General features: G+C 42.9%; 1 protein-coding gene across 1 annotated transcript in view; it reads right to left on the bottom strand.

Moving 5' to 3' along the window:
• LOC142774476 (negative elongation factor B-like) overlaps nt 1–17096 on the bottom strand; it is a 54090-nt gene extending 36994 nt beyond the window's left edge. Inside the window, exon 1 of the mRNA XM_075874814.1 lies at nt 16718–17096. Within this exon, the coding sequence (XP_075730929.1) occupies nt 16718–17026 (309 nt within the window). The 5' untranslated portion in view covers nt 17027–17096. The remainder of the gene's footprint in view (nt 1–16717) is intronic.
• Between the last annotated feature and the right edge of the window lie 2473 nt (nt 17097–19569).

Genomic DNA, 19569 nt, shown 5'->3' with positions numbered 1-19569 from the left:
CACATATATAGTGCAAGCGCTCACAATATATATATATATATATATATATATATATATATATATATATATATATATATATATATATATATATATATATATATATAATATGAGAAAGACGTGTTTACCTAAGGGCTCGTTTTTCCGTGTTTTGACACAATAATAATGCGATCTAAGAGACAATAATACCAAGGAAGGTATAGGGGAAGTTATTATAACGAATGTAATGTAAATAAGAAGAAAGAAAAGTGGGTGAAAAATAACCTACCGTGAGCAGGAATAACCTACTGCACAAGGTAGGTTATTTTTCACCCACTGTTCTTTCTTCTTGTTCATATAACATTCGTTCTAATAAGTTCCCCTATACATATATATATATATATATATATATATATATATATATATATATATATATATATATATATATATATGAGAGCTAACAGACAATAATGCCAAGGCATTATTCCTTGGCATTATTGTCTCTTTGCTCTCATATATATATATATATATATATATATATATATATATATATATATATATATATATATATATATATATATATATATATTTATATAGGGAAAGTCATCAATGCGGCAATGTTGGTGGCAAAATTTCACTATGTTGTAACATAGCCTCGTAAAAATTCTATTCTCTCGTAGGAACATAATTAAGTGACTACTGTTGTGATGGAAACCTAAACCTCACTTGGTTTCCCCAGCGTGCAGCCAAGAGTGACCACTGTCGAAAGTGGGAAGGCTCACCCCCCTCCCTTCAACCCCCCCCCCCCCCCAGCTGATACGACTATGAAAGAGGGATATCGAAACGAATACACGCGTACGCTTTTCGCAACGTCAAAATTGCCAAAAACTTCTCGAAGGACAACATCGTTCGGATGGCACCAGTGAAGTGCAGGAGAAGTTAGCGTGGACTGTAGTCGTAACTGCATATTTCATGGCTCTAACCATTTTGCTTCGCTGGTCGAGCTCGGGCGTCTTGGCGGCATGCGGTGCTTTGTAATATCCACTGTAATTGGGATTCATTCAATGCACAAGAAAAAGTATGCAAAGTATACAAAGTATACAAAGAAAAAGTATACAAAGTGACTTACGAGCGTGAAAAAAACATTAACGCACGACGGGACGTGAAGTGCAACTCTCTGCTTGTGTGCTAGCAGCTGATCGTTCATCGTCGCTGTCACTCTCAGCGCGTTGACAACCACCTACGTCCAGCGAAAAATCCTCGACGTCCAGATGGTTTCTTTGAACATCACTACTGAAAGTAATCTGATGAATTCTCTCCGCCAAAGGATTTTGATATCACCAAGAAGGCGTCATTCACCACGCACAACACCCACACGGCGTCACTCACCGGGCACTCCCGGTGTGCGGAGATCATTTCACTCCAACATCCGGATGCGTGTTTCCGTATCATATCCCTGGAGGTGTATGGGAAAAATGCGGCACCGCTACTGGCTGAAGGCAATCACGTGATCTAAACGTACTTCGGGTCTTTTTTGTTTTTTTATGCAAAATGACGGCACGCATAGACGTTAGCATAACGCTAGTTTTGCAATACACCCGGTGAAGCTTGTTGAAACAATACGCCGTAGAAATTACACCGAAACATGTGGGCTTTCCGCTAACAGTATCGCTGAAACGAGTTGCGTTCTTACACAGCTGGTGTGCTCTGATATTTTTTTAAAATTTATTACGCGTTCATTTGGGCTGCCAGCCGGCGAAGAAGACACGCTGTTTGAACTACTCCGGATGTCAGTTGTTTTAAAGTAAGTGGGTTGTATCACTCGGAATTCACGCTGTGTACTTATGTGCTCCTCGCGTAAACTAAGACAAGACGAATTTGTATCAATGTTAGTTGTTTTGTGACGGTGTGCTGTTTCTTGCTACGCCACGCGTTCGTTCGAGGGTCCTTTGAGTGACCGGCTGGAACAAAAGGTCGTGCAAAGTCGAGCAGGTCGGTTGGTGCACGAGCAGCGCGCAACGGGAGATAAGTTTTCCTTTAATTGTTTGTGTTTGTGAACACCATTATTATTTTTTCTCTCCTAATAAATAACTTGCGTTGCGAGCACTGTGGGTGCGGGACACGGGCAACGTTGCAGTGATGTTGACCACGTACGTGAACGGGGTAGGCGGCTGTATTGAAGAAGTTCGGTGCGCCAGGGTAGTTGTTAAACAGCTAGAGCCGAACACGAAGTGGACATAGTGAGAGGGTACTAGCGAAATTGAACACGTGTGTGTGTGCGGTGTAGGCGGCAGCTTCAAACACTGGTTGAGGTAGGAGAGTTAGCGGTGGCGGCTGGATAGCGGGATAAGGGTTGAACTTAGCGCTGTCAAATGCTCGGTCCAATTGTCGGGCGGGCGATGGCTAAAAAGGCTAGGAAATCCACGGGCGAAAGTGAGCTGGTGCAGTGTGAAAAATGCAAGCGCTGGTGCTACTTGGACGAGACAGCATTCGCGAGTTAGGCCGACGCGCAGAAGACGAGCTTCGTGTGCAGGCTGTGCGAAGCACTGAAGGCGGCCGTGCAGCACATGGAGGCTAGCATCGAGGGGCTTCAGGGGGAGCTTAGGGCGGAACGGGAGCAGAGGATAGAACTCTAAAAACAGTTCGGAGCGCCGCGTGAGCGGGAGGAGGCTAATGCTAGCCTATTAGAGAAAACGAAGGGCGTCGTTCAAAAAGAACGGAAAGGGCGGACCGAGCTCGAGCAGCGGGTAAAAGAGCGAATGGCGCTTTGCCTTTGCCTTGAGCGGTAGAAGACGGAAGGCGAGGGTAGCGGAGAAGGCGACAGGCGGGAAGGAACAGGCGAGAAGAGAGGTCAGGAGGCCACAGATTCTGGCCACAACACGGAGGCTCCGACAACACACAGCTCGGTGGCGCGGCAGTCTTCGAGCAGGGCAGGAACGCAAGACAGATGGCAGAGAAACAGGTGAAGCAAACAGGGGCGGCATCACAAACAGGAAGCCAGCGATTGGAGCGTAGAACCCTCCTATTGGTGGGAGACTCTAACGTGGCCAGGGTTACAAATAGCGTCTTCACGACAGTAAAGGAAGATGGGAGAGTGAGGGTGGAAGACCAGTCAGGCAAGAGCATGGTGGATGCACTGGCCAAAGCTCAGGAGGTAGGAGAGGACAGCATGGAGGGCGAAAATCTCGTCATTATTCATGCTGGGCTCAATGATGTGTTGAAGGGCAAGGATCAGAACCTACAGATACAGTTAGAGCATGGGATGCGTAAGCTCCGAGAAGTCTCTGGGAGTGTGCATGTGACCATATGCACAGTCCCAGAGGTCTGGGGACAGTCTCGTAGGATTGAAACGAGGGTAGTGGAGGCCAACTGTTTGATCAAGGGTATGAGCCGGCAACGCGGATACAGCGTAATGGAGGTGAACCAAGACGCTTACGAGCCCGGCGCTCTCCCTTTTGCACAGGACGGCATTCACTACAGTGACGCGACGGGCAGGAGGGCTCGTTATAGGACGGGTCGTCAAGCCACAGCTTTTTTTAGGGGGACCCAGAGCCCTTGGGCCAACAGCATAGCCAAAGACGGTTCTAAAGGGGCACAAATATTCAAGCCACATGGAGTCCGCGAGAGAAGAAATCGACGTAAGCACAAGGGCTGAGCTATCAGGTTACAGTTTGAAGAGATAGAAGACAAGTGGAGGCACGAGGAGCTGATGATATATGGGGTTGTGGAGACACATCTTCGGGACATGGAGCAACCATCTTGCAATCCCTACTACGAATGGGAGTATTGCGATTGAACAAAGGGCAGCATAAAGGGGGGTTGAATTAGTGCATTCATACATAATAGTATGGGTTGGCAAAGAGTCAAGCAGGGATGCATGGAACATTTGTGGTTAAAAGGGAAAGTAGCTGGGCAGGTTACACTCCTTGGTTTGGTGTACTTGTAGACGGAAGCAAAGGCCACAAAGAAAAAAATGCCGCCATATCTACGAAGTGAATGATGATGAGTGGGCGAAGCTCCGGAGGTAAACCTGGTAAACCATGAATCCTGCGTACATTTTGCCCACTCGATTTTATTGCAACGCTCCCCCTAGCGTACGTCGCCGCACTATATCGAACGATGACACGCGCCATATGTGGCATCATTCCTATTTTATAACACCTTGCATCTTTCATAATCAACTACACGTACCGCCGTCTAGTTTATAACATCTTGCATCTTTTGGACGGACGGACGGACGGACGGACGGACGGATGGATGGATGGACGGACGGATGGACGGATGGACGGATGGACGGACGGATGGACGGATGGATATGGCTGTACCCTTTAGATCGGGCGGTGGCTAGCGTAATACTTAGAACTGAACGAGAGGTGGCTATATACAGGGGACGCACAGCCCACGCCTTAAGGAGCTTCGCTCCTAAAACAGGCAATGGTGGAGTGTATATGAAAGGACATTAAGGAATTAGAAGGAGAGTGCGAGATCATTATACTAGGGGGTATAAATGCGCACATAGAAGCTATAGATGAGTATACTGACCCAACAGGCAAAATGATCGTGGATATGTGTGAAAGACATAATTTGATCATTTGCAACAGTACTTCGAAGTGTGAAGGGCAAAAAACATGGAAGGTAGGAAGGCTGCAGTCGACGATAGATTATGCACTGATGTCACATAGGATATATGATAGGCTCAGGGGAACGTAAATAGATTAATATGGCTCCAGAAGTCTAGGTAGTGATCACAAACGTATCAAGCTAAGTTTTGGACGAGCAGATAAAGTGGGAAGGAGACAAGATGAGCAACAACAGGAAAATGTTTATTCAGAAAGGCAAATAGAAATAGCTACTAAACAAATTGAGAAAGTAATCACAGGGGATAACAAGACAGTGTGGATATACACGAAACTAATTAGACTGTTTGAGCTACAGCTTGCTAAGGCACGTGAAAGGTCACCTTGGAAAAGAAGACACAAACCAAAGAGTTGGTGGGATGAGGAAGTTAAGAGAGCCATAGCAAAACGCCAGGAAGCCTCTAGGAAACACAGACATGCTAAGCAGCGGGGTGAACCGACAGATGATGATAAGGGAAAATGGGACACATTTATAGGCTGTAGAAGGGAAGCATTCCTTCTGATCAATGAAAAGATTAGAAGAAAGGGGGCTCAGTGGCTTGTAGAAGTACATAAAAATGATAGAAAGGCAGCTGCAAAATTTTGGAACCATCTAAACTCCCTAAGAAATGAGGCAAGCCTACCGCAGAGGTTTATAACTACAGCTCAAGGTGCTAGGCTAGAAGGTGACGAAGCTATTGAATATATACCAAGGGTGAGAGAAAAATTTCAACAAAGAAGTACCTTATGTGCTACAATAGACAAGGATAGATCAAGTGGAACAATGGCTCCATTTTCCCAACGAGAGTGAGAAAGGGCTGAGAAGAAAGCTCCTAGTAGTACATCAACATGCCCACATAGCATTACAATTATGCTGATATAAAGACATTGGAACATGCCCACATAGCATTACAATTATGCTGATATAAAGACATTGGGTCCGAAGACTAAGCAGATTTGGAGAGATGCAGTGAGCAAAATAATAATCGATGGTGAAGTCCCCAATAGATGGAAACTTAGCAGGATGAGCATTATCTATAAAGGAAAGGGGGACAAGCTGACATTAACCACTACCATCCTATAACACTGACATCAGTGGTCTTCAGGCTGGCGTTGCAGATTATGAAGGAAAGACTGCAGGCACGTTTAGAGGATGAAGGGGTGCTGGGGGAACTGCAGAATCGGTTTCTGAAACACGGGAGGTTAAAAAACAATCTGTTCTCACTGACGCAGTGCATCGAAATAGCAGAAGAGGAAAACAGGCCCCTGTGTCTAGCATTTTTTGATATCAAGAGAGCGTACGATAGCGTGGTTCAAGAGGACTTGTGGGAAATACTAGACACACTAGGTGTAAAAGATTGAGTCACTAATCTTTTAAAGGATATCTATGAAAGTAACAAGGTAGGTATAAAGTGGGGAAAACAGGTATCCAAGCTCACAGAATACAGTTTTTTAGAAATATTCAGGCTCTCCATGCTTAGGAAAGGCTGTCCTCTGTCACCCTTGTTATTCATGATGTACCTACAAGGATTGGAGGCCAAATCAGAGGGAATTAGACTTGGCTTCAACCTCTCTTTCATCAAAGAAGGAAAACTCGTTGAACAGGCACTACCCGCATTGATGTACGCAGATGATGTAGTGCTAATGGCCGACAACATTAAAGATTTGCAGAGATTGATGGATATCTGCGGTAATGAGGGAGATAGGTTAGATTTCAGATTCAGTAAAGAAAAATCAGCAGTCATGTTTTTTGATGACAATGAAGGTAGTGAGCTTAGAATAAAGGAGGTCACGCTAGGAATAACAGAAAAATACAAATATCTGGGCGTAAGGATAAGCAATGGGGCGGAGTACCTAAGGGAACACAAAATATACGTGACGACTAAAGGCTACAGGAATGCAGCGGTAACAAAAAACAGGGCACTGTGGAATTACAATAGGTATGATGTTGTCAGAGGAATACGGAAAGGGGTCATAGTTCCCGGTCTGACGTTCGGCAATGCGGTCTTGTGCATGAGATCAGAAGTTCAAGCCAGATTAGAAATTAAGCAACGTGGAATAGGTATGCTTGCTTTAGCAGCTCACCGGAATACACCAAATCAGGGAGTACAAGGTGATATGGGATGAACATCATTTGAGGGCAGGGAAGCTAGCAGCAAGATGAAGTTTGAGAAGCGATTGAGAGAAATGGGGGAGGAGTGTTGGACTAGGAAGGTTTTCAGCTACTTGTACATAAAGAGTGTAGATACAAAATGGAAGAAGCGAACCAGAAAATTGACGGGTAAATACTTCGAAAAGAGTAGGGGGCCAAACCAAAAAGAACTATCGGTTAAGAAGAAGGTGAAGGAAACGGAGACCGTCATGTGGAGAATAGGCATGATTAAGAAGTCCGCAATGGAGATCTATCGAACTATTAAGCAGGAATTCGCAAGGAAAGGATCTATGATAGTACTCGGGGTAGTTCTCTACTATTTGAGGGCAGGACGGGAGTATTGCGAACGAAGACATATCGGGCCAAATACAAAGGGGTAGACACGGTATGCAGTGCATGTGGAAAGGAAGAAGAAACTGCCGAACTTTTAATAATGTTCTGTAAAGGGCTTCACCCTATAGTTCAGCATGATGGCACAAAGTTTTTCAAAGCACTGGGGTTTAGGGACAGGGAGGGCGAAATAGAGCTAAGCGGGTAGAATTAACTAGAAGGAGGTTATCTGGTTGGTGGCTAAAGTCAAAGCATGAGTGAAAATAAAACCATTCACTGCAAAGTACCAGTCCTCAACATCTATATGTAAAATAAAAAAAAGATAAAACTAGTCTTTGGTTCATTAAGTATTACGGCTAGGTGGTGTTAGCCGCCGCCCAATCTAAAGGGTACAGCCACATCAATCCATGCATCCATTCTTTGCCATCTTATTTCTGTTTATATCACGCGACGCATTGCCAGCTTGCGCGTTGTTAACGCACACAGTGCTCATGAAACTCATGTAGTAGAGTAGAGCGGTTGGAGGCTAGGCATTTTCCAGATGCAACTCCGCATTTAAGAAGGATACTGAAATGCGCATAACGTGGGCCTTTCCACTATAAAAAGTAGATAGTGCAGTTGTGCCAGACTGATGGGTAATCAAACGTTCAAAATGTTTTGGGCTGTTTTGAAAAAATTTGAAATATGAAGGGGGTGGGGAACGGTACATGTCACCTAATGCATATCTCTATCATGTTTAATAAAACATGCAGGTCAAGTAGTAGTGTCCACTGTTGTCCATGCAATCTGAATATTTAAAAAAAGTATATAGTGATACAAAAACATGGCTACTGAATTCAGAAACAAAGCTGTACAATACAGACAGGGTATTTGCAGACACAGTTATTGGAAATATTGTACAGATTTTTTTACTGTCACGGAATATATATACACAAAAAATGTTGTTGATACAAATATTGATAAATGAACTGCAGTAAATTTTCTTTCTTTGCAAGAAAGAAGAACTACAAAGAAATTAGTGAAATAATACACAGTATGAAAACAGACAAAAGGACACAAATGTGTTCACTCGTTGAATATAAACTGGTTTATGTTTGATGCACTTCTGAAAATGAAATAAATTTTGAGTCACTGAAGATTTCTCTCTCCTTTTGTCTTTGTCTTTTCATGCCATTTATCACTTCACTGTGTTTCATAACCAATTAGTCCACAAACCCATTCACTGCAAATAGGATTCCTAGACTGTGACATGTTTTGAAAAAATAATGACTATGTGAAAGAAGAGTACTTCACGATGCATGTTATCTACGAGAGACATAATGTCATGATCTCAATAAAGTGACTGTTCTGTTCTCAATTTAACATACCATGCAGCAGCCAAACCTAGATGATATTTTACTGGAAGCAGGAATAAAACACCACAATATGCGAAGCGGTGTTGAATTTTGGAGCAAATTGCGTGTTCTAATTCTTTGCACAAATGCCATAAAATTGCACCAGAACACCATTCACAGAAAGATATGTGCTCCTACCCTGTCATCAAGCCTCACCGTGGTGGTTCTAGTGGCTGAAACACTCGGCTGCTGACCCACAGGTTGCAGGATCGAATGCCGGCTGCGGCGGCTGCATTGTCGACGGAGGTGAAAACTCTATAGGCAGGTGCGGGCAGATTTCGGTGCACGTTAAAGAACCCCAGGTGGTCGAAATTTCCAGAGCTTTCCAATAAGGCGTCTCTCATTATCATACTTTGGTTTTGGGATGTTAAACTCCACGTATTAATCAATCAATACCTTTTGCTGAAATAGTCTCTTCCTTTGTTCAGTTCATGCGAATGCACAGTTCACCCAATGTAGCTTTCTTTACAGTTTGTCCACAACTTAGCTAGTTTTAATCTTTCTCCTAGTGATTTTTTGAATGATATCATGTTATTCAGCAAGTATAAATTTTCCTTAGAAATTGCTCATAAACATTAGTGTTGCCTTAAAAGTAGCACTAGGCGTACGATACCACTTGGTGAGCACATACTTGAGCCTGAATATGTGATTTATTTAATGATGAATTTGTTTTTTTAGTTATCTCGTACACACTGCTGGTCTTTAGCAGGAGTGAATTTAAAACGATGTAAAAATAAATGAAACAACATGCGATTTCATCTGAGAAGTTACTGTATACGCAACCTTAGTACTGCATGTGACAACATTCAACACTGCACACGGCAAAATAATTTTTAAATTACATTGCTAGTTAATCAAAAGCAAGCAAAAAATACAATTATGCAGCTGGTTGATCATAAACCAGGTAAAAAGATATGAGCAAATAAATTACAGCAAGCAGTGTGATATTGCATGTCAATAATTGACATATACAGCATCTTAATGTCCTTGCGTATGTCAAGTAAAGACAAAGAAAATTACGGCTAGTTAAAGCAAACAGTATAGAATTACTCTATATTGAATATGCATGACAAGCGTATACAAGGCTTAAAACCAATTATTATGAATGATCAAGTGCACTCAATAGAGGCAAACTATTCTGGCATTGAACCAACTCGACAAGCGGATCCTTTTAAATATGGGCACTGCTGCAAATCAACATCTTTTATGCTGATATTCGTTAACCTTCATTGGAAAAAAGGCCCAGATTTGCTACTTCTATAGTGATGAAAATCATTGTTTCTAATCTGCTCCTTGTTCTGTTTCTTATCTACTTCGAGTATCTACGTCAACAATGTAACTCTGAATTTCGGTGTGTTAGTCGCTGAAATGTCAAAAAAATTAGGCAGGTTCTGTAGTACAATAAAATTCTCTTGTATTACTTATTTAAAAAAATGAAATTACGAACGGGCACACGCCCCGCATGAGATGATTTCAAATGCTGGGGTTTATTGCGCACTTAGTGATGCAATCGATCCTAAGCAATTTGGCGCACAATCTCGAGCAGCTAAAACCTCAGTTTTGAGCAGCAAATTAGCCTCTTTTAGCACTTGACAGTCACACATTTTCAAACACACATTTCAGGTCTCTAAGTGTGAGTAGTTTACCATGTTTAATAAAACAAATATATGCATGCACACTTGTATATGATGCTACAAAAAGTCAAGTTAACCCACAGCTTCTCGGTTTCTTGCCGACAGCCCTAGATTTCTGTATAGTCTTCACATCAGGCTTCTTGACATTTTCTTGTGATACACATTTCATCTGATAATCAGTACAACTTTCCCTGATGCTTCCAAGGGCATACATTTTCACGCATATTACGTTTACTATCAGAAATAACTAGCCATGTGATGACGTCTGTGCTTTCAATGCAACCAGAACAATGAGTTACGTGAAGCAGTACGTGCTGTTGCACTTTACGGGCAGACTCATTAAGCTTTTGGTTCTTTTGCACTTAATGAAGAATTGGTATATTGTAAAATCCAACAATATGCAATATGATATTCGCTAGAAAGAAAGGCTAGGCTTTGCATTTTATTTAGACAGTTTTGTTTCAACTTGCACTCATGCCAAAGATGCAGGAACAATATGCAAGGGTAGCGTTTCACTGTGTTACAGCAGCAAAATCTTCTGGCCGCTGTAGTGGCTGGCATTGTCTATATATGCAGCCCATGCAGTCTGATAAAGACAACTTAAGTGACCTGCATAAATCTGATAGAAGTAAGAATAAATAGAAATCTTAAGTTTTCTAAAATTACTTAACACATGCGACATGTTCTAATGACATATGTGTACTTCTTTCTGAAGATAATGCAATCACTCCACACAAAACAGAATGGTGTCTCATAAAAACTTGTAATTTTGCACTTGTTTTTATCACTTCTTTTTAGTGTCCTGCCCAAACATGGAGCTTGACGAAGATGAACCAACACCAACTAACCAAAATTTCTACACTGCTCCAGCACCTGCAGTGGCACTGCCAGGCACACTATGCTGAATTCCGGGATCTTCTGTGCACTAGTTGGTCCAAAATATTATTATGCAAAGTGTTTTAAGACGAGTTATGCATGCCTTGGGGTTTTGCCGAGCCTTGCCTGGTGTGTTGCATAATTCTCTTATTATTAATAATGAAGGGTGATGAATAAACCCCAAGGCCTAATAGTATATTGAACTATACTATTAGGCCTGACTGCCCCAGAAATTACTATACTGCTACAGAACTTAAGGCTTTACATAAAATCTGAATTTCAAATTAGAATGCAGAGTGTCCAACCACACCTGTCTTTCATCCAGAATACACTTGCATTAGTTGAAGACTGTAAACAAAAGAGTGAAAAGCAGCAGTGAATGCGGTTCCAGAACGAGTTCCAAAATTAACCAGTAAGATGATGGGAGACTCAAAGAAACATCCAAGTGATGCTTCTCACACAAGGTTTTAAAAAAGTTAGGAATTTTTAACTTTATAATTTATATTTTAATTTATAATGAATACTTTATAATTTAAAAGAGTGCACCCCAATCGAAAAGGGTATCCAGCTGAGATGAACTGAAATTGACATATGCTCATCGTGGGCTATAGAAAAAGTGTTGAATGCATGTATTGTGCATAATTGCAGAGACAGCAGCCAGCTCTGATTCTGTCAAGTCTTATTCGATTCTCCTCGTCATCCAGCAAGCCTCTTAAAACCTACTGCTCTGTGTGGGTCGTGAGGAAGTTGGCAATTTAAAGTCGTGCATGAAGGTCACAGCGTACAATGTGAGGCTTATTGTTGCTCAAAAGTACACAATTTAAGAATGGCCTTAAGGCCTAACTTGATTTCAACAAATGACTGATTTGACCGAAGATTATGTGCTTTTGCTAGAAACTGTGCTGTAATCACTGTCCAAGTTGCGATTTCTTTCACAATGAGCGTACAATCTTATCACACAGCTGTTCTTCGTTGGTGGGGCTATATAATTTCTGTACACAAAACAAAAAAAAAACTGTTTGCAGTGTAAGATATGAGCTCACAATAGCCAGTTTTAGTGGCAATATGGTCTGCAGCTGTCATCCTTACTAAGAAAGGAAGCTCAGTGTTTGAGAAATCTAAGCTGGAATCTAGATGGTGATCATTCATCCTGCCCCATAAAGTCGTGGAAATGCTTGAATATTCTTTGCAAAAAACCCTTTGTAGGTATTATGTTAAGTGATGAATCACATTAATTATTGGAAGATGAGTAGATTTCTACAAGACATCACTCCATATGAACTACTTAATGAGATGATGGTCGAAAGCTTCCCACTCGTTACGAAGGGCTGAACCATAATTCGCATACTCATCATTATCAGCCGCAGCGTCAACAAAGTGTGCAAGTTACATAAAGACCTTACCGAGGCACTTTGGGTACTTTGTTAATATGCAAAATGATGGCGATTGGTGTAGTGGGTACCTAGCTAGCGTGCCAGAAGTAGGCACCCCATGAGAATTTACTGAGCGCTTTATGGAAGGACACTCCTCCAGCTTATGCTGTGATTGTGCTGCATCGTGCACACAGGCATGACATCTTTAGCCCACTTGTTTTTGTGTGAGTGATTTTTTATGGCGATTTTTTTCAACCACATCTTGACATTTTGTCAGTTCAACAAAATGTACCGATAGAAAGAGACCTCTCAAGGGCTTATATGTTGTCGATGTTACCATACCTCACTGCCTGCTGTTATCTCTAATCTCATTAGAGATAACAGCAGGCATCTGTTGCTTTCTGTTGAACCAACCTGAAGGGCCCTATGCTGTGTGACTGTAGTGTACCACTTAACTATGAAAATATTGCATAGTCAAAGTGAACACACATTTAAAAATTAGGGTATAATTTTACAGTCTGTATTTACAGTTTGATAAAGTTATGAATAGTCTGGTTTTGATCATTACCACTAGTATAATGCCTGCTGTAGGCCTTGCCTCATGAAATTTTTGAAACTGCAAGTTACGATGTGCTCCACTTTGCACGTAGGGGTTTACTTTTCAATAAAAATAGTTCAGAAGGAAACATGTGCCCTTCGGATCGCTAGGTGTAAAGGCCACTGTCAGCAATGACATGAAAAAAGAAATTGGCTTTATTGTAAAGATGCTCAAAGAAGAATATCTTACAAAGTTTTTGATGCCGTGAAAGCTTGGAAAGACCCTGCAGTCTGCTGTTTTCTTTGAATTGCCTTTGTCTTGCTCCTATTTTCATGTTCAGAAGAGAGCCAGTAGACTCCACTGTGAATTCCATTTAACATTAGATTGCAGAACATACCACGATGTACCACCAAGCCCCCCCCCCCTTCTCTTCCCACAAGTGTCTTTTAATGCTGTTTTCCCGATTGCAATAAATAATGATGTCACACTTAACAGTTTTTATTGTAATAGATTAAATGTATTTTTCATCTAGTTACAGCAAATTTATACTGCTTTGCCCAACACCCACCATTATTCACAGCAAGGCTACTACCAGATGAATTGGTCCAACCCGTAAGAATGTCTCAGTTAATTAGCAACCACAGCAGTAATAAGAGCATGAAGTTTACAAAAAGACAAAGTACACGACTATGCACCTGAAGATACGCTAGCTGACAATAGAGTTGCTGAAAAGTACTAAGTTTTTGTCTTTTGAGACATAGATAACTATTGACAATATCTATTGATACATAGGACTATATATAAACACAAATTCTCCAGTAAGTTTATACAAGTATGTGAATCTAGCAGTATAAATGAGACTTATGAAAGCTTTGTTTTTTTTATTAAAGTGCACTTAGTTTCATGCTTAACATTTTACCTGGTAAGGGCTCTCAAGAAATGTAAGAAGTAATGAATTACTTGCAGTTTATCAACAAATGTTTCTTAAGAGATGCTTCCATATTCCATAGTTCTTAGCAAAAAAAAAAAAAAAACTTGAGCAGCATTTTAGCACTGAATCAAATGAGATATGTCTAAGTGCTTGAACTGAACTGCGTAGGTTAGAATCTTTACCACTGGCTCATAGTCATCAGAAGCACGAAGTTAAAATATGCGACATACAAACACGGACACGTGAGATATGCACAGACAAGTTCGCATGTCTGCTTTCTTTTCTGCTGCTGTGCATCTTTTCAGTTGTTAGTTGGCATTCGTGGGACTTTTATTTTTCTCTGGTGTCCATGTTTGCATGCCCTGTTTTTTAATAACAATACAAACAAACTAGCTCAGCTCTGTTATTTTAGGGATAATGCCGACTCGTCTCTCCTGAAATAATATTGTCCAATTCTTTACAGGTAACATAAAAACATGAAATCTGGAAGCATTCTTAAGCATACTGATTGTTCATCATGCCATGAGAATTATAGAGGACCTTGTTATCTGTGTGAAATACAAATGCCTTTTAAAAAGCATGATATGAGTAATCCATATTTTGACACCCCCCCCCCTTCATATACATATGTCTCCTAAGTACACTGTTTAGTGCCAAGTATTGCCAAATGTATTATAATTTATTCAAAGGAGAGCTTACCTGACCTCTGAATCATCCTGGTACATTTTGTTCAAAATTAGTCAACATTTTTCTGAAAAAAATTACTATAGCATCCATATAACTTATCTATTGGACAATCTAATGAAAATATAAGAGACAACCACACCATGCCATTTTGCATGATTGTACATTAGATTTTATTGTGTCTAACAAAAAAAAGAGCCCTTAAATGTTTTGCTTGGCATGATTGTCTGTTCGATATCATTAATATTGCCTCTAACAAAGAAAACAAGCCCTTAAATGTACTACTATCCCCCTTTTTGTTTCCTTTCGACACTATGGTCCTGATGGGCAATCTGTTGATGTTAGTACTTGATTATGGATGCCTCATTCACTGTGACGGATGCATTGCACGCAGACATGTAAGGTGTTCAACCACATGCTCAAGTCACAGCACCGATTAACATTAAAATAGGTCATCTGAAAAGCTGGGAGATTGTGTTCCCTGCCTTTTGAGGTACACTTGCCAAAAGCAGCTTACAAGTTTATAATGACGCTATTCCCAAAACATATTCCTTTTTTTTTTACATTTCTATAGCATGAAGTTTAATTGTAATGGCATCGAGCCGAGTTGTGATGGCTGAAAAAAATAAATGAACGAATCACCTCCCGTCTTTTTTTTACCATAGTTGAACTGCACTCATACGCGAGCAAGATCAAGTCCTAGTGTTTTTTGCGTCATGACAAACACACGATCTCAGGATAACTATCACACCCAAGGGGCATGCACACGCTCTCGGATTTACTTTCAGGAAAATTAAGCTGCGTTACAGACGAGGCACGAGAACGAAATGCAGAGGACGATCGCAGACCCAATTCGTTCAAGTGTCTAGTTTTTAGCGCAGTTTAATTTTCGTAAATGTCTTACCAACAAGCCCCCCATCATACGCCTTCCGGATTTACGTTGTGCACCACTTCGTCCGTCGCGACACAATCCGTACATACACCATGGCGTACATTGTAAAATGATCCGCGTATACATTGCCAGCAGCAGCAAAAACATTTGGCAGCAAAAAGCCCGAACATTCCGTCGACGTCATGTCTGCGGCGCACGGACGGCTGTACGGAGGGGGGCTTCGTGCGTTCGGGGCTTCAAACACATGATCGCACGCCAAGAGGGCATGTACTACACACTCCCGGATTAATGTTAAACACCACTGCGGTCCATCGTGCGTTCGGGGCTTCAAACACATGATCGCACGCCAAGAGGGCATGTACTACACACTCCCGGATTAATGTTAAACACCACTGCGTCCATCGTAAAACGATCTGTGGAGTCGCGCATAAGACAAGTCAGTAAGAAACACAAATTTCTACGGCGTGCGGCTTAAACCAGTTTCGCAAAACCATTCTGTGGGCGCCGCCATCGTGCTTAAAAAAGAAACAAAAAAAACACAAAAGCTTGTTGAAAACAAATGATAACTTCAGCCAATATTGGCGCCGCAATTTTCCCATACATCTCATGAGATATGATACAGAAACCCGCTACCTGGCAAAAAAAAAGGGGGGGGGGAATTGTTTGCAGTGTGCTACCATCTATACACGAACCTAAAAAACAAATGGCGCAGCGTACGCCAAAGTTTGAAAGCGCAAATCGCGAGCCTGCGCTACTTTTCGCATAAAATGAATGTTATGAGATTCATGTACTATAAAAGCACCGACGAATTTTTTACGCACGTAAAACAAGTCGAGTTTAAACTGGAATGGTCGAAAGTTAACATTTAACTTTACAAAATGGCTGCAGAAAATTTCGCGAAGCTTATACGTGTACTCTGCGGGCTATAATCGAAACCGTGAGTTGACATGCATTTTCGCGACAACTTCGTGTCTCGCAAGAACGAATCAGATTTATCGTGTCACGGACCATCTAGTATATTCACTGATGCACGAAACAAACAAGGTAGCTTGTGTCCGTTTCTTGCTAACGCGTTAACATTGCGGCCGGCACAGCCGTACAAGGCAGCATTCGGAGCGTCAGCCTACTGATCAGCCTTGAGTGGACGCTCATGAGTTCCGCTAGGCAGCACGACAGTCTATATACATTGCGAATAGACCTGGCGGATGCAATGATAGTGATTGCCAATAAATACGGTGCACTTGAAGTGTACTATGCTCCGTAAGCGTGCTCACTAAGCATACAGTTAGCGGTGCTTTCGCTCAAATCATCGTCTTCCTACCTTGATAAAGTGAAAACTCCTCTCCAGCATCTCCTCGAGTTTTTTCTGTTGCTCGCGACCCTTTTCGTTGGCCAGGGTCTCGATCTGTTGCATGAGGCGTCCCTTGAGCTCCTCCCGCAGGGACGTGTGGAAGTCCAGTCGCCGGACACCGTGCAAGTCGAGCAGCGACAGCGCGGGACGCAAGGAAGGCAGGAGTACGCCGTTCTCCTCTTGAAATTCTTGGATGGCTTGCAGAGGGTTCACGCAGTTGGTCAGAGCCACGCGGAGGGCCTCCCGCCCGGGAAGGCAGGCCTGTTCGCGTCTGTTCATGGATGACGCTCTCAACGAAGACGAAAGCGGGGAGCGCGTGCGCAGCAACAGTCGGGCTGATCAGCTTCACTCTGTTCCATACGCTGGAATGAACGCTGTGAAGGCTAGCAACACCTTTTGCAGAAGATGCGTTCGCACAAAGAAATAGTTCGTTGTTGATTCGCACCCCTATAATTTATTTCACCTATACGCAAATTACCAGAAGTGTTTGCGGCTTAGGGATAAGCCACTCCGTTGTACGGCTGTGAGTGTGGTGTTCTAGGCATCTATGGTTCTATATGTCGTAGCGTTTCCTGGTGTTCGCTTTCTATTTTTGTTTTCATTCGAAACGTTGTGACGCATGGCGCGCTTGCTCTCACTCTGCTCGCACGAGCACTTTCAACGACGAAACGCTGCCACGAGACGCGTGGAGTTACACAATTTGCAGATAGAGCTCTTTGTGTAGCTTAACACAGCGTTGAATGATATGTATCGAAAACGCGTGTAACCCCTTCTCGATTCGATCATTCCAGCGACGGAGGCGCCATGTAGCCGTGCTCCGAAACTGTCACATGGTTATTCGCAAGTTCCGCAGACTGTCACGTCGCTCCGCGGCTGCTGGCGTAATTTTTTGAAAGAGTATTGGAGTAGCGTTGGGGCAGCGGCGTTCATAGGATGTGCATGTGTACGTCTTGGCTGGCGTTGGGCTTTGACTAGAGCATTTGTGTTGTAGTTACTGGACGCACAAAGGTCACTGCAATCGTTGCACAGTCATCGTTTGCGAAAAGGGCGCGTTTTTAGACACAACGAAGTAACAACTGAGACACTTATTCGCGTTCATCTGTACCTGTGAGTACGTTTCGTGCCTCATTTTGCGTGAGAAACGCGGGCATGTTTTGATCTGCTTGCCATTCGGCAATGACCTTCCGATTTGTTGCTCTCGCGTTCATTGCTTCGCCTTTGCAGCAAAGCTGTGACGTTTTAAATGCGAAGCATTTCTTAGCGAACTTCGGCGACTTTGAGAGTATCCATCTATCTATATATCTAGCCGCGTACTACTTTTAGCTCTCCTGGCCGTTTCGATAACGGTATCGACAGCAAACTTGGCATGGCATATCATGACTGTACGATGGACATATTTGGCTAGTCATAACATGAAAGTCATGTCATGTATGTCATGAGTGTCACGATTTACATTTCATGGTCGTGAAGCTCTCTTGCGGTGGTTTCGTTCACATTGCATGTTGAAAAACTGATACGGTATGACATAATTGCATGGCGAACAGAAGCGATAGAACCTAACATGAAAATCATGACGTGCGTGTCATGTAACAACATGACTACACGCCACATTCATGATGCGCTCGCGGCAGTTTCGCTAGCGTCACATATACCAAGTTTAGTATTGCGGTACGTGAATGGATGACGAAGTATGATACTGGTGCAAACATGATAAACATGAGATGCGTATCATGTGACAACATGACTACATGCTACACTCATGATGGGCTCGCGGCCATTTCGCTAGCTTCACGTGTACTAAACTCGGTACTACGCGACTCGAACGGACGAAATAGGTAAATGACACGTCCAAACATAATAATCTCGCCATGCGTGTTATGCAAGAACATGACTACATGCCACAATGATGATGCTCTCACGGCCGTTTCGCTAGCTTCACATATGCCAAATTTGGTATTACTTGACGCAAATAGATGACGAACTTATGCGATTGGTGCAAACATGATAATCAAAAGATGCGTGTCATAAGGCCAATACATTTTGACGTGACGCGGTGCACGCGCTCGCCGGCGTTCATTTCGTCGCGCCAAGCCGGCGTTGCCATGCCAGGCGCCGGTCCTGCCAGGTGCCGCTTTGACACATGCGCGTCTCAGCGCGTCCGGCGTCCCTCCATCACGATAAGAGGGAGACTCGATGTCTTTGTAGCCAACGCCTCCTCTAGGAAGATGCCTGAGGAAGGGTTCGCGCTCCCAGCGGAGTTGGCCTGCCTTCAGTTTTAAACAAGCTCCGCGCGGTGGTGCTCGCGACCGACACTATGTTCAGGATGTTCAGGATGTGGAGTGGGTTTGAAAGTGGACGCAAGCGTAGAAGCGGATGGAGAAGAGGCTGACGCGAAGTGTAGGCAATGTGAGGTCGAGGAAAAAATGGAGAAAATGATGGTTGCCCAGAGTGAACTGCTGATGAGAATCGCCGAGCTCGAGACTGCTTTGGCGACAGAGCAAGAGAAAACGAGGGCAATGGGAGAAAGACTGAAGTCCGCCGAGGAAGCACTAGCGAAGCTGAACAAAGAAGCGGCCTACGGAGAGAACAGCAGGGAACCGGCTACCAGAACGGTGGAGAAGGAAGATCTAGCAAGTTTGGAAAAAACAGGTTTAGCCGGTTCAACTGTCGCAAGGCCCAGCTTCAGCGAGGTAGTGGTGGGGCTGGGAGAGAACAAAGCAGCCAGCGTCACAGCTGCAAGTAGGCCCCAGGTGCAGGACGCTCCAGCTGAAAAGTCACAGCATGTGATAATCGCCGGGGACTCGAATTTAAATCGATGCACA

This window comes from Rhipicephalus microplus, chromosome 10 (genome assembly GCF_043290135.1).
Source record: "Rhipicephalus microplus isolate Deutch F79 chromosome 10, USDA_Rmic, whole genome shotgun sequence".
Classification (NCBI taxonomy): domain Eukaryota; kingdom Metazoa; phylum Arthropoda; class Arachnida; order Ixodida; family Ixodidae; genus Rhipicephalus; species Rhipicephalus microplus.
The sequence above is the reverse complement of the archived record's forward strand: the minus strand, read 5'-3'. Positions and strand labels throughout refer to the sequence as shown.